This window comes from Apiospora hydei (assembly GCF_038363865.1).
Source record: "Apiospora hydei strain CBS 114990 chromosome Unknown utg000006l_segment0_segment0, whole genome shotgun sequence".
NCBI classification, from domain to species: Eukaryota; Fungi; Ascomycota; class Sordariomycetes; order Amphisphaeriales; family Apiosporaceae; genus Apiospora; species Apiospora hydei.
Window position 1 is genome coordinate 325,462 of NW_027117365.1, and position 14,839 is coordinate 340,300.

Sequence of the window (14,839 nt, forward strand, 5' to 3'; positions counted from 1 at the left end):
GTGTAAAAGCTTGGGGGTTTTGTAGCGAAGGTAAAGGGGTGAGGAGGAAGGAATGGATGGCAGTGGCGCAGCAGTGAGGGTATCACAAGTCTGTCAGGGTCAGAAGGCAGGATGCGATGGGGAATGAATGGAAGTAAGTTTCAAACTGACGAGACTGGGCCATTTATATCTTTTCTGAACATCGCCAACGCTTCGCTTGTGACTTGCTATACGATGTCGTTTATTGCCAAGCCCAGCACCGTTCGATCGTGGGGCCCAAGTTGCAATGCTGCCAAGACCAGCAACACTAAAAATGGACGGTGATCCCTACAATCCTTGGCTCCGCATCCATTCGGGCAAGCATCGCCCCAATTCGTCCATGTTTCTCTCGAGTAACTCAGAAAGGGGAAAAGTGCTACCCGGTCGTGATTAGCGAGACTCGGTGAAGAAGTGCCGACGCTTGGGTGTATCTTACCCGATTGGCGATCCTAGATTGCGCGTTCTATGGATTGTCACCACGCCCGCGTCTGTCTTGTTCCATTTCGGACCGCCCGTCCCCTGAGGTGTACCTGAGAAGTCCTCCAGTCATTGTCCACTGCTATCATCCTCCCGTGGCGATATCCCGGGCAGCCCCAGAGAAGATTGTTCTCGACGTCCGTGACAGCCGTTCCGGAAGCGCCATCACTTTACCAGCCGCTTTTGTGATTTACCCGACTGCGCATGGCCCATTGACAGAAGGTTCATCCTCGAATGTTGCAACCGTTTAGAACCCATGGTAGCATTATATAGTCACAGTGATGTTATTGCATCCTGCCCATACGTGGCATTGAATTGCCCCGTTCATCGCCCGCCGGCGTGGGAGCGTGGTTAATATCAGCACCTCGGATAAATTGCAGGAGAGCTTGGACGGGCGCAGGACGGTACGTGATGAAACAGCGTTGGCAGCGGAGGAGGTCTCTCTCGGGGATTTGATTAGACGGGCATGGGGCGCTGGTGGGGATCATAGTCTTGGCGGGATGTAACGCTGTCAGATCCCGGCAGGGAGGATCGATATGTGAGATGGCATATCCTGGCCTTCACCTACATTCGGAGTGTTCTTTTTTTTTTTTTCATGCGTGGCGCATGCACCAGGTGCCAGGCCGAGCAGGGCAACTCGAGTCGCAGCCCGAAAGTTCCAAGTCCCTGACGACGATCGGGCGATCAATGACCCATGATCAACGCTTGGGTTTGCCATCAAGTTGAGACGAACTGGGGAGATTCTACTATTATTGACACGCTATCCAGTCTTTTGTTTCGGGAACGCGATGGTAGGGTGACAGCAGTCCGTCCAACATGGCGATGTGATTAAGGGTAAGACATGACCGTTTCGAGAGTCACCTTACTCGCTCAGAGTGCATGCATTCACAACACCCATTCGCCTTGGCAGAGAATTATGGCGTGACTCAAGTTCGACTCGCATGATGTAAGTCTTACCCAGCTCAATTGCCAGATAGCGGAAGATATTGAGGCATGCATAGCTCGCAAATTGTGTGTTGGCGAATAACAGCCATGTGCGAGTATTTAAAACGGTCGCGTGCTCTCAGCACGCTCCACCGCAATGAAAATAGTCGAGAACTTCGGCGTAAAGCTGTCGTACAGCGCCCAGTAGTCCTTGTCCTTCACGTACACCTCTTCCGGGACCTCCATCCTCCTCATCTCGCAGTGGCCCTCCAGGCCCGCCGCCCGCGCCGCTTCTATTATGATGCTCTTCCGGAGGTGGTACGTCCTCATGGTGAAGGGCGGGTCGACGTGGGCCCACGTCTCCATGACGTAGCCGTTGCCCGAGGCGAGCCGCTCCGTGTACTCGGTCTCGAGCCCGAAGAGGCGCCGGTTGCCTCCGAGGAAGAGCTGGCGCTGCCGTACGAAGGTATCGAGGTCTTCTTGGGGTTCCTCGCAGACGCCGAAGAAGTGCCCGCTTGGCTTGAGGTTGGCGCGGATCCCCCGGTACATCTGCGTCAGCTCCTCCCGGGAGGACGCGTAGTTGAGTAGCCAGACCCCCGTCACCATGTCGTACTCGCCGCCGTCCACGATGCCGAGGTTCAGGACGTCGCCGACCTGGTACTGGAGACGCCCGTCGGCGTCTTTGCCGCTCTGCTCCGCCTTGGCCCGCGCCACCTCGATCATGTTCCGGCTGATGTCGACGCCGGTCATCGAGGCGGCGCCCCACTCCAGGAGCTTCTCGCTGCAGAAGCCGGTGCCGCATGCGAGATCCAGGACCCTAGACTTGCCGCTTGCGAGGAGCTCGACAGCATACTTACGGAAATTGGCTGTCTCTACTTCTTTGATGATGGGGAGAGACTTGATCGCATCATACTGTGCCCCGATGGAGTCGTATTGGGATGGCTTGGTGCTTTCGGTCGACATGCCGAGTTGTTGGGTTTGACGTGTTGGATGTCTTGATAGGTGCCTATCGAACGCTTATGTTTTCTGGGTGGAAGGTAAGTCAATGTTGACCGACTTGCAAATAATCAAGATTGAGTTCAAGTGTCGTTGATTTTAGCTACTCAAAGGGCCCGCGTACTTGGAAAGGTTGCATCATCATACATGTTAGACTTTACCCTGAGCGACTAGCAGGATGCCACAAACCTTCAGCTCGCATGATCTATGACTTCGGATGCCCCGCAATCTGGAGATAGACTTCACAGATTGGCTGTGCTGACTTCGCATCTGGCCCATCCTGCTGACGACCAGCTGCAAGCAACTGACAAGACTGACAAGAACGCGATCTTCATCATACCCCTATTTGAGCCAGGCTCGCTTATGCACGCCGCCATGCTAAACCAGCCCGATACTTGTTTGAAAGATGAGTCCCACATCGATGCAGCTGATGACGGCAGCGAACAACGACCACGCTTCTCTCACTTGGTAAGATGGTTCACTATCACCGCCGTTCTCGCCTGCAGGTAGGACTGGGTCCAGAGCGGCTGCTGACCCGCCCTCAAGACGGGATAGGACTCTTGCGACAGCAGGAGCGGGGTCAACGAGGACTTCCAGACCAGGTGCTCCGCGCGATGGGTCCGGTAGATGACGACCAGGAGGAACAGGCACGCGGCGACCACCAGGCCGGCCGGCAGCGAGATCCACGCCCAGCGCACCGTGATCACGAGGACGTCGTCCAGGACGGGGACGGGCGTCACGGTCGCGTTGGGCCCGCCCAACATACGGTAAGAGAGGGCGGCCGAGACATTCGCCACCGTCGCGGGGACGTCGCGGCTCTGGAAGAGAGGGGTGGCGGGCGAGTCGAGCACTTGGCCTTGGAGCGTGGAGATTAAGCTTTTCTCCAGGATCATGTTGAGAGTTGCGATGTTGTCGATGGTCATGCCGTAGGTCCTGTCGTAGGAAAATTCCGGGTCCGGTATGGTGAACTCCATCATGTCTTCGCCCTGGAGCATATCCTCCAGCCGAGTGATGTTGTTCATCGGGTATGCCTTCATGAGGCCAGGGTGGATCGTCTCGCGAGTAATGTACCAGTCGGAATACTCTACAGCGCACAATTTGATCGCGCACTCGTAAATTCGCGTGCGGTCTCTCAACTTGAGGGATGTGACCGGGACTTGGAGTATCCCAAACTCGAGTAAGACCTCGTTAAGTCTCGGGCTTTCTGTTGCGGCAGAAGATCCCGTCATATCAAGTGACGACGTTTCGTCGCCTATATGTAGCTGAGTTGCTTGGAGCTGAAAACCACCGGGTGTAGTAAAGTTGCAGTGCTCATGGCCAGGGTACTGAGGGTCCACGGCTGGTGTGGTGCAGTTTCCCTCGGAAGATGCAGTAACATCTTTGCATTCGCTGGTGACGCCTATGGACGCAAATGAGGGATATCGGCAGACGGATCCGGGACAGGTTAGATCTAGCAGCTGAGGTTCGCCATAGAGTGATAGCTTCACGGTCCTTTGCACTTGAGCTATCGCACCATAGTCCCATTCGTAGGCGAACTGTGACGTTCTGAGCTCGGAATACACACCGTTTGCGACGATCAACTTTGTCTTGAAGCTGAGGATCTGCTGTGCGAAGGAATCTGCCGCAATGGCCGCCAAGAATATCACGCAGCCGAGGTAGGGCAGCAAGGACTTGGTCGGCCTCTTGCAGAAGAACTGAAACGAGCCCAGTGGTCCCCTGCTGGCGTTATCGAACTCCTGAAGTTTTGTGAGTCTGCACGCCTGTCAGCTCCCGATCGCTCTCGGCAACATCATCAAGTGGCTCGGGGCTTTGCATGCCTATCCGCCCTTTCAGATTCGACAAGGTGCAGCCATTTCAACTGGCTGATGCACTCGGACGCCGGCTGTATGAGACAAGCTTTCGACGCGGTAGATAGGACGGAGATGAAGGCGTTGGGCGACACGGCCAAGTACCACGACGAGAGCGGTTGGTCCTGTATGCGGGAGAGTAGGATCACCATGCCCAGCAGGCATAGTACCGAGAAAAAAGAACTTCCGATCTCTAGCCACCAGTCTGTCCTGGAGCATTCACGAGAGCAGGTACAACGGTGTTTCCAGGTCTCTCGTTTGCTTTCAGTAGTGGACTTGGTTGGTTGCTCTATCAGAGGTTCCATTGCGACTGAAAGGATGGTGGTTTGGTTATAGAGAAGGCCATAACTGCATTACGCAGGTGCTTCTTTCAAGTCCGAATCCTGCCGCTCAACTGGCAATATCACCACACAGCCTTAATAATGCAGTGCTACGCCCGCGGTTGCTCAAGCGCTATAATTACCCGATGTTTCGGGAGGACCTGTGGCGCGGATAACTTCCATTTGCTGCTTCCGATTGGACAACGAATATGCAGAAGCAGGGAACGGCAGTTGGTTCGAGTGTGCATAAGCCACCCCATCAGAAGACTAAGGCAAAGGTTTCTGTAACAGCCCATTATACCACGTCAATCTGTATTTCTCTACTTCCGTTTTCGTTATTGGACCTAAGCAGCGCGTTGCTTTGAGGGAGCTCATAACAAAGCCGGCTGAGCGAACCTAAGCTGAGCCTGAGTCCCCTGAGCAGCTTTCCGAGATTAGACAAAATGCTCTAGCATCCAATACTGGATCTCGTATTCGAAAGTGGACTTATAGGTATGAAAGATCGTATGGGGAAGGCGACACCGAAATTTCCCAGCAGCTGAAAAAGGCTACTTTCGGGCGTTCCGCACTAATCATAACCTTCTATGGAAGGAGCGTTTTACGATAAGCATAGATATGTACTTTATAACTAAATATTATAGTATTATCCACCTCGGTTAAAAATATATTAAAAGCCCGAATATACGTATACCTCGGTATAGTATTAATATTATCCGTTAACGAAATATAGTACTTAGTTTTAAATTATTAAAGCTACCGTTTTTATTATATTTAAAGATAGTAACGTAACTCTTAACCCTTTTAAAATAGTTACTTTAAAATGTATTTATTTTATTATAAGCATTTAATCTCGTAGTAAGTCCTAAGAGGCGAGGGTTTAAAGCCTTAATTTTAGCATTTATTTATCGGGTCTTTCTTATGTTATATATATAAGTCCTTAATGTTTAAGCGTATATTAATTTATTCTTTTTAAATATACGCTTATTATATAAAGGATATAAAGCCTTTTAAACCTTAATATACTTTTATCTCGGGCTAAACCGTGTTATAGCGTATTACTATATTAGATTAATTATTTACACGCTTTTTTAACGGCACGCTATAATATATTTAACAGCTCTCGTGCTTAATAATCGGATCGTAGTCCCTTATTTTTATACGGCCTTATTAAGGGCCGTAAAGTATACTATCGTGCTTTTTTTAAGCGTTTTTAAACGCTTCTAGTTTATTATTTAATATAATTAACTTAATAAAGTCCTTAAACTTATTAATTAAGAGCGGCTTTATAAGCCCGTTAATTAGGTTTTTAGTGTTCTTTATATACTTAATTAATACGTTACTTACTTACACTTATAATTTATATTATATATTACTATTAATTTAAGCGTGTTAAACAAAGTATATAAATAATTAAGGGATTTATTTAGTCGTTAATATAATAAACCTTTATTCTTACTACTTTATAAGTAATAATAAATTTTATTTATACACTTTCATTAACGTGGTTTACTATTAAGTCGGATATATTATTAAGTCGGACACTTTTATTACCGACCTATTTAATTAAACTTTAACGCGTAATAATTTTATAACCATAATGCCTTATCTATTTTAAGAAAAGCGGATAACCTTAATAATTTAAGCGTTACGAAACGGTCTAACCCGAATTAGTTAAAGAGCTGCGGCGAAACACTACGTCGTTTTATTATTCACCTTTAGCGACCGACTTTACGGCCGAACCGCACGACGCGAAATCCGATATTTAAAGTATAAATTAAATACGATTAAAAAGGAGGTGTTTCGTAAGTATATAATTAATCTGGATACCCGAGGGATGCCTTTAAAAATGGCTGGTGTGGAAAATATAGCTAATCTCCTTATCGCGTCGCGCGGCGGCGACCGCGTCGGCAAGCACTGGGCCAGGCGTTTTATCGACCGTAACCCGGACTTTAAAACTAGAATAAACCGTTGGTACGATTATTAAAGGGCTTTTTGTAAAAATCCGAAGGTTATTTCCGGCTGGTTTAGCCTGGTTATTAATATTAAGGCTAAATACGGTATTGTTAACGAGGATATATAGAATTTCGACGAGACCGGCTTTATAATAGGTATGATCGGGTTAATATTCGTTATAATACGCGCTAATCGGCGTAGGAAGGCGAAGTCGGTCCAGCCTAGTAATCGGGAATAGTTAACGGCTATTAAATGTATTAATTCGTAAGGCTGATGTATTCCGCCTTTTTTAATCGTTTAGGGTTAATATTATCTCGCGAATTGGTCGCGCGAGAGTGGCTTACCGGGCGATTGGGTAATTAAACCGATTTTTAATGGATGGACCGATAACGAGACAGGTTTAGACTGGATTAAGCATTTCGATAAATATACTAGATCGTAAATGAAAGGTCGCTACCGCTTCCTAATTCTCGACGGCCACGAGAGTTATATTTCGGCCGAATTCGAGGCATATTACCAGGATAATAATATTATTATTATTAGTATGCCTCTTTATTTATTGCATTTACTTTAACCTCTCGATATAGCACTTTATTCGCCTTTAAAACGTGCTTATTCGAAAAAAATCGAGCTATTTATTAAGGCTTCGATAAATTATATTACGAAGCTTGAGTTTTTTATCGCGTTTAAGGTCGTATATTTTGCTGTTTTTATAAAAGTTAATATTAAATCTAGATTTAACGTATCCGGCTTAGTACTTCACTATCCGGATAAAGTGATAAGTAAGCTGGATGTGCAACTTCGGACGCCTACACCGGAGCAGTCGCGACCCGGGACTTTAAACACGTATAACCCCTAGACGCCGTTTAACCCGTAATAAACGACTAGGTACTTTATTTATATTAAAAGGAGGGTGTTTACCTATTAAAGAAGTTTTTTTAACGTTAATTTTAAATACGGTAGATTAAATAGCGAAAGGTATAACCCGAATAGCCTATAAGGTAACTATATTAAAAAATCAGGTCCGCACTTTTTAAAATGCTAATTTAGCCCTTTCGAAGCGCCGGAAAGCTAAAAAATTACGAGTCCAGCTTAGAGGAGCCCTTACTATTGAGGAATTTCAAGCGCTATAGGACGAAAAGGCAAAGGGGAAGCGTCCACCGACCGGCGAAGGCGAAAATAGTGGCTCGTCGAAACGACGCGCGACGGGCGGTAGGCGCTGTGGCAACTGCGGCGAAACCGGTTATAATGCGCGAACGTGTAAGAAGGATATAGAATTAAGTAGCGAATCGGATAGCGAGTAATTTTAATTAATTTAAAGCGTTATAATTAAATAAATTTATATGGAAGTGTCGAGATATGGAAAAAGTGTCCGACTTAATGATATATCCGACTTAATAGTAAACCACGTTATCGAATTTACGGCCGAACTTTAAAACGCGAAATCCGACCGAAACGACGTAAATTAGATCTAACTGAAAAAGAGGTACTTCGCAAGTATATAATTAATCTGGATATCCGAGGGATGCCTCCCGATCTCGTTAGTGTAAAAAATATGGCCAATTTTTCACCGCGTCGCGCGGCGGCGACCGCGTCGGCAAGCACTAGGTTAGGCGCTTTATCGACCGTAACCCGAACTTAAAAATTAAAATAAATCGTTAGTACGATTATTAAAAAACTTTTTACGAAAATTTTAAAGTTATTTCCGGTTAGTTTACGTTAATCGCGAATATAAAAGCGAAATACGGGATCGTCGACGAAAATATTTAGAATTTCGACGAAACCGGCTTTATAATAAATATAATCGGGTTAATACTCGTCGTAACACGCGCCGAGCGGCGTAGAAAAACGAAATCGGTTTAGCCTAATAATCGGGAATAGGCAACGGCGATTAAATATATTAATTCGCAGAGCTAATATATTCCGTTGTTTTTAATTATTTAAGGTTAATATCACCTCGCGAACTAATCCCGCGAAACCGATTTACCGGGCGATTAAATAATTAAGCCGACTTTTAATAGTTAAATTAATAACGAGACAAGCTTAAATTAAATTAAGCACTTCGATAAACACACTAAAACGTAAACGAAAGGTTCTCACCGCCTCCTAATTATCGATAGCCACGAAAGCTATATTTCGGCCGAATTCGAGGTATACTACTAAAATAATAATATTATTATACTCGGTATACCTCCCTATTTATCTCACCTGCTTTAACTATTTAATATAGCACTTTATTCGGCTTTAAAACGTGTTTATTTAAAAGAAATCGAGCTATTTATTAAGGCCCCGATAAACTATATTACGAAGCTCGAGTTTTTTATCGCTTTTAAGGCCGCGCATTTCGTTATTTTTACGGAAAATAACATTAAATCCGGATTTAGCGCTTTTAATTTAATCCCTTATAATCCTAATAAAGTAATTAATAAATTAAATATACGTCTCCGGACGCCTACACTTAACCTATCCCGTCCGGGGACGGTTAATACCTACGACCCTTAAACGCCGTTTAACCCCTAATAAACAACTAAACACTCTACTTATATTAAAAAGAGGGTGTTTACTTATTAAAAAAGCTCTCCGACGCCGATTTTAAATACGGTAAACTAAATAACGAAAAATATAACCAAAATAGCCTATAAAATAACTTTTATACGCGATAAAATATATATATTAAAAAAGGCTAATTTAATACTTTTTAAGCGCCGGAGAGCTAAAAAATCGCGAGTCCAGCTTAAAAAACCCTTACTATTAAAGAATCTCAACAGCTATAGGACGAAAAGGTAAAGGGAAGCGTTCAGCGCCCGATAAAGGTAAAAATGGGGGTTCGTCGAAACGGAGGGCGACCGGTGGAAGGCGCTGTAGTGTTTACGGCGAGACAGGTTATAATACACGAACATATAAAAAAATATAAAATTAAGCGAGGAATCGGATAACGAGTAGTTTTAATTAATTTTAAACGTTATAATTAAATTAATTTATATAAAAGGGTCGAAAAATAGAAAAAATGCGTCGCTAAGTAATATGCGTCGCGTAGTGGTAAACCACGTTAACGTAATAATATATATAGTATATTAACACTATTAAAATAAGCTATATTTAGCTATAATTAATATTTAAATAAATGCATCTAAATATCACGGGCAGTGTACAGGTAATAAGATACACACACACACACAGTTTATTAACGCCCGGGCGGCGGAGCCGAAAGGGCAACTAATGTCAAATGGAAAGGTGCGAGTACCTCGAAGGTTTTGAATAAGGATGTTCCGGGCCAGCCCCTCAAGCGGGTTCATGTACCACAACAGGCAGGATGGAGCATAGCCGTGCAAGTTGATCAATACAACGAATCCCACGTCTAACAACTAACGCTGATTTACGGTACATTCTTGAATCGCTTCCTTGTCACCCAAAGCCCATGCATGCTCCATTTTCAGTTGGTCACTCCATTACCGTCAGCACGTTCCTATTTGGGATCCCGTGTTAGTAGCATATCCTGGCAGGCCAGCTTGAAGGCCCTTCTCCAAGTGTCCAGCATCCTATCCTCGGCAGCTGAAGCGGCGCCTGCAGTCTGAGACACGGGCCAGTTAGCAGTAGCAAAATAGGTTAGTATATAGCCCTAGGGTGTACCCCTTTGGGTTGATGGGTATGCATCCAGTCGGCAGTAAAATCCAGATTCAGCGTCCGCAAGGGATATGTGGAAAATAAATGTTGAAAGTACTGTGCGGCTTTATGCACCGTGCATCCTAGTGAGTCATAGGTACCTGTCAGCGTACCATAAACCCGCTGGAAGGATGCGTTTTTAACGCTTACATATACCACTACGACCAGGTAAGTACCAAGATGACCCGAGGGTCGACGGTGTCCACGCAATACAGTATTAATCATCTAAATTTTCTTCTCACACCGTAGTGACCAACCTCGACAGATATGGTACGGAGCCGATTTCAGCCTTAATGACAGCCAAGGCTCCGATGAGGGGGCACTTACTTACTTAATCATCTAAATTTTCTTCTCACACCGTAGTGACCAACCTCGACAGATATGGTACGGAGCCGATTTCAGCCTTAATGACAGCCAAGGCTCCGATGAGGGGGCACTTACTTACTTAGTCAGCAATTTTCAGGGTCAATGCAGCCCCCCAACTTTTACAACCCCGCCTTTATCTCGCTCCACCCTCCGCTTCACGAAGGTGGATATTTAACAACACTCCACAACTGCCGCAACGAAGCTCACTCAACACGGCACTGAGGATCCAGGCGTCACCAGATGAGTCAACCAACAGGGTCTTCGGCAGGCGACGGTGTTAGAGGACCGGGACCTAGTGATACTCTTTTCGAGGTATAGTATCAGTCTGCCATCGAGTCACGAGACAGCGCTAATTACTTGGTGCAGAACGTGGGTTACAATTGCTTAGTATTGGCGCTTATCTCACTAACTCGATAATAGGAGGTTAGCTATTTAAAAGGAGAGATATATGCGCTAACACATAAGCTAATTGAACCGTGTGTGTTGGAATAGTATGTAAGTGACTGCCAGAGGACCTCGAGTTGTGGGAGGCGAGACTGACGAGAGCGCGTGTGTTGGAATAGGAAGTAAGTGACTGCCAGAGGACCTCGAGTTGTGGGAGCCGAGACTGACGAGAGCGCGTGTGTTGGAATAGCTTGTAAGTGACTGCCAGAGGACTTCGAGTTGTGGGAGCCGAGACTGACGAGAGCGCGTGTGTTGGAATAGCAAGTAAGTGACTGCCAGAGGACCTCGAGTTGTGGGAGCCGAGACTGACGAGAGCGCGTGTGTTGGAATAGCAAGTAAGTGACTGCCAGAGGACCTCGAGTTGTGGGAGCCGAGACTGACGAGAGCGCGTGTGTTGGAATAGCTTGTAAGTGACTGCCAGAGGACCTCGAACGTCATGGGCGAGACTGACGAGAGCGCGTGTGTTGGAATAGCGTGTAAGTGACTGCCAGAGGACCTCGAGTTGTGGGAGGCGAGACTGACGAGAGCGCGTGTGTTGGAATAGCGTGTAAGTGACTGCCAGAGGACCTCGAACGTCATGGGCTAGACTGACGAGAGCGCGTGTGTTGGAATAGGAAGTAAGTGACTGCCAGAGGACCTCGAGTTGTGGGAGCCGAGACTGACGAGAGCGCGTGTGTTGGAATAGCAAGTAAGTGACTGCCAGAGGACCTCGAGTTGTGGGAGGCGAAACTGACGAGAGCGCGTGTGTTGGAATAGTATGTAAGTGACTGCCAGAGGACCTCGAACGTCATGGGTGAGACTGACGAGAGCGCGTGTGTTGGAATAGGAAGTAAGTGACTGCCAGAGGACCTCGAGTTGTGGGAGGCGAGACTGACGAGAGCGCGTGTGTTGGAATAGCTTGTAAGTGACTGCCAGAGGACCTCGAACTCCCTCGTTTGTCTACTCATATTTGAATTTTTATAGCCTAATGTGTGGAACTACAAACATGATCCCGCACTTACTCGACACAATGTCTCACCTTACCCTAATAAGCCTTGTGCTGTATGCAGAGGACTTATTTATCCTGGGGCCAGTGTGGAAGCCTCGCAACTCATAACTGGCGAAAAACCTTGTCCGCTGTGCCAAATGCTCTTGAGACGAATAAGGAATCTGAAAGAGAACGGTTCAGTTACCATAATAAACACCGACCATGTTATACATGTGCAGCAGCCTTCTCGACATACCATTTCGCGGGTTTACTCTGGTAGGTCTCTTCTCTAACATCATGCTTACCGCTCGGGGTACTGACCATCTGATTATGTTTAGTTTCTGAAGAATCCTCCCAGTCGTCAAAAGCTTTACTCTTTTGCCAATACACGATTCGTGGTCGCAACAGATGCGTGCGTGGCTTCAAGATTGCGACAAGAGCAAGAGCCATAGGTGTACGGAGCCGCATCAGGATAACGCCCGGAATCTTAAGCCCCCAAGTCGCCTTCTCAACGTCAAACCTTTTGAAAACTCCAATGACTTACGCCTGGATGACTTACGCCAGGATGCGACAGGCGAAGTCGTCAGGCAACAATACCTTGCTTTGTCTCATTGCTGGGGGAAACAGGTTGATGACCCAAAGTGGCGTACGTTACGAAGCAACGTCGAATCACGGATGAAAGGATTTAAGCTTAGCGAGCTGCCAAGGACCTTGCGGGACGCCATCAATGTTACGAAAGCGCTACGAGTTCCATATCTCTGGGTCGACTCAATCTGCATCATCCAAGATGACAAGGAAGACTGGGAACGGGAGTCGAAGCGTATGGAAGACGTCTATGCTTCGGCATATTGCACAATAGCGGCGACCGCTGCTAGCAACTCTACGGCTGGCTTCCTCGCCGGAAAAGAGACTAACCAAAGTCTCTATGTTAAAGATGACCAGGGGAAAACTATTTACGTCTCGACAAATGTGGCGGATTTCGATAAGGATGTCGAAAAAGCCCGCCTCAACGGCAGGGCATGGGTTATGCAAGAGAGGTTTCTTTCGCCGCGGACGATTCACTTCACCCGTACACAGGTGTACGGGGAATGCGGTCAAGGTATCTATGCTGGGGATGGCATTTTCCTTCAAAGGTAAATCCTATATATAACTCCTCCTATTATCGGTTTCTAGCTAATTAATTGTCTATTAGTAACTACCAAACTACTAAATACTTCCAGCTTGACCCTGCATTCCCTAGTCGACTTCGTAGCTCAGGATACGGTTCCACCTGGGATTACTTGAAGTCAATGCTGGAAGATTACTCTCAGCGCGGCATTTCGGAGCCATCAGACAGAGCTATCGCCATTTCAGGATTGCTAAATCGTATCGAAAAGGTGTTGAGTGGATGTCATATCCACCATGGTATCGTCGAGTGGTACCTTCACAGAACCCTCCTCTGGCGCAGAGCAACTAGGCGCATAGCAATTGGGCAGTCATCAGAGAAGATCGAATACAAGTCACCAGTCCCATCGTGGTCTTGGATGGCTTACACAGGACATGTCGAATTTCCGAACGACCCTTTCGGCAAGCACGACGCTTTTCGGGACCTTCAGTTTGACGAGCGAACTATAAAGACTACAATTTGGGAAGCTACGAACCCTGGCATCAGATGTCGTCCGGTAGCAGACCTCAACATGGGATATCAATTCCAACTCTACGACTGGAACGGGCTTGATATAGGCTTCATTAGTTTGGACAAGGAAAGTGAGGAGATCCTTCAAGTGTCGACTGTGGCGATACTTGCGAAGAGTCCAGCATCAAAAACAGTATCAAAGGATACTGGCTTGCAGTATTTCGTATTATTTATCGGCTGCAGAACATCACCGGAGGGGGGTATCAACGGTTTGGAATGGGGGTCCTCAATCAAAATTGTGGATTGATGTCCTTGGGAGAAAATGTTATATTTTGAGACTACCAAAGTATTTCGATATGTTAGGAAGAACTTCGCATGGGCTTTTATATTTAAATCTTACGTCGAGAAACTTAACCCCATCCTACCAAGTTCGATGGACATGAAGGATGTTACGCATGTTAGTTCGTAGTCTCGGGAAGTCGTAGACGAGTCGTATATCGTGAAGAGAGTGGGGTCTGTATTAACATTCGCATTCGTGATCCCTAGGACAACACTGTGGAAGGTTAGCATTGTTTGTTATAATGCCACCGCCTAGTATAATATAATAGTATACGTCTTTATGTATATTGCGTTACGCAACCGTAGATCGTTATAAGGGCAGGTATCGGCGGTGGCCGACCTTCACATCGCTGTGTTACATACGCCAGTTCTGTATAGTTTTCTTAAACGACTTTTTTGATAGCAGCCTCGAGAGCTATAGTAGAAAAGGCACCTTTCGGCGGGGCAATCGGTAGAAGTGTCCGTTTCGGGGTGTAGGCGGCCCGGCCGATGTCTCGTATGCTCGTATATATTCGTCGACCGTTATTCCTAGTTTCCTAAGCATAATCGCAATGATCCTAATAGGGCTATTAGCAGGTGAGATGGATGGGGATAGTGCGAAGTATACCCGCCTGTGCTTTGTGCGGCCGATCAGGTCGAAGTATTCGCATGGCCTAGGGACTCGGTCGATGTCACGCCGCTGGACCACTGAGAAGGTTCGCGCACGCTGAGAAGGTTTGCGCTCACTAAGAAGGATCGCACGTTATGTGGAATAGAGTTAGAATTCACGAGACGGATGAGAAGGTTAGATGTTGGAATCCTTCCCTGATGGCTACAAGTACCGCTGTTGAATAACAGGGTTCTCCAAAGAGCAGGTTCTGTCAGATGTAAATGATGGTTAAGCATATGGATCAAGTCATCCAGAAACATG

General features: G+C 46.5%; 3 protein-coding genes across 3 annotated transcripts; 1 reads left to right on the forward strand and 2 right to left on the reverse strand.

Annotated features, from left to right (window-relative positions):
- Positions 1-1,539: 1,539 nt before the first annotated feature.
- PG997_007284 (uncharacterized protein) lies at positions 1,540-2,382 on the reverse strand (the record flags this gene model as incomplete). Its single annotated transcript, XM_066811599.1, has 1 exon — positions 1,540-2,382. The coding sequence occupies one exon, from the start codon at positions 2,380-2,382 to the stop codon at positions 1,540-1,542; it is 843 nt and encodes a 280-aa protein (XP_066666941.1).
- Positions 2,383-2,876: 494 nt separating this feature from the next.
- On the reverse strand, positions 2,877-4,567 carry PG997_007285 (uncharacterized protein; the record flags this gene model as incomplete). The annotated part of the gene is made up of 2 exons (XM_066811600.1): positions 2,877-4,175; positions 4,256-4,567. 2 exons carry the CDS (start codon positions 4,565-4,567, stop codon positions 2,877-2,879), a joined length of 1,611 nt encoding a protein of 536 aa, XP_066666942.1.
- Positions 4,568-12,335: 7,768 nt separating this feature from the next.
- PG997_007286 (uncharacterized protein) lies at positions 12,336-13,897 on the forward strand (the record flags this gene model as incomplete). Its single annotated transcript, XM_066811601.1, has 2 exons — positions 12,336-13,108; positions 13,168-13,897. Coding segments are annotated over 2 exons (1,503 nt in total), but the record flags the coding sequence as incomplete, so codon positions are not given.
- Positions 13,898-14,839: the final 942 nt, after the last annotated feature.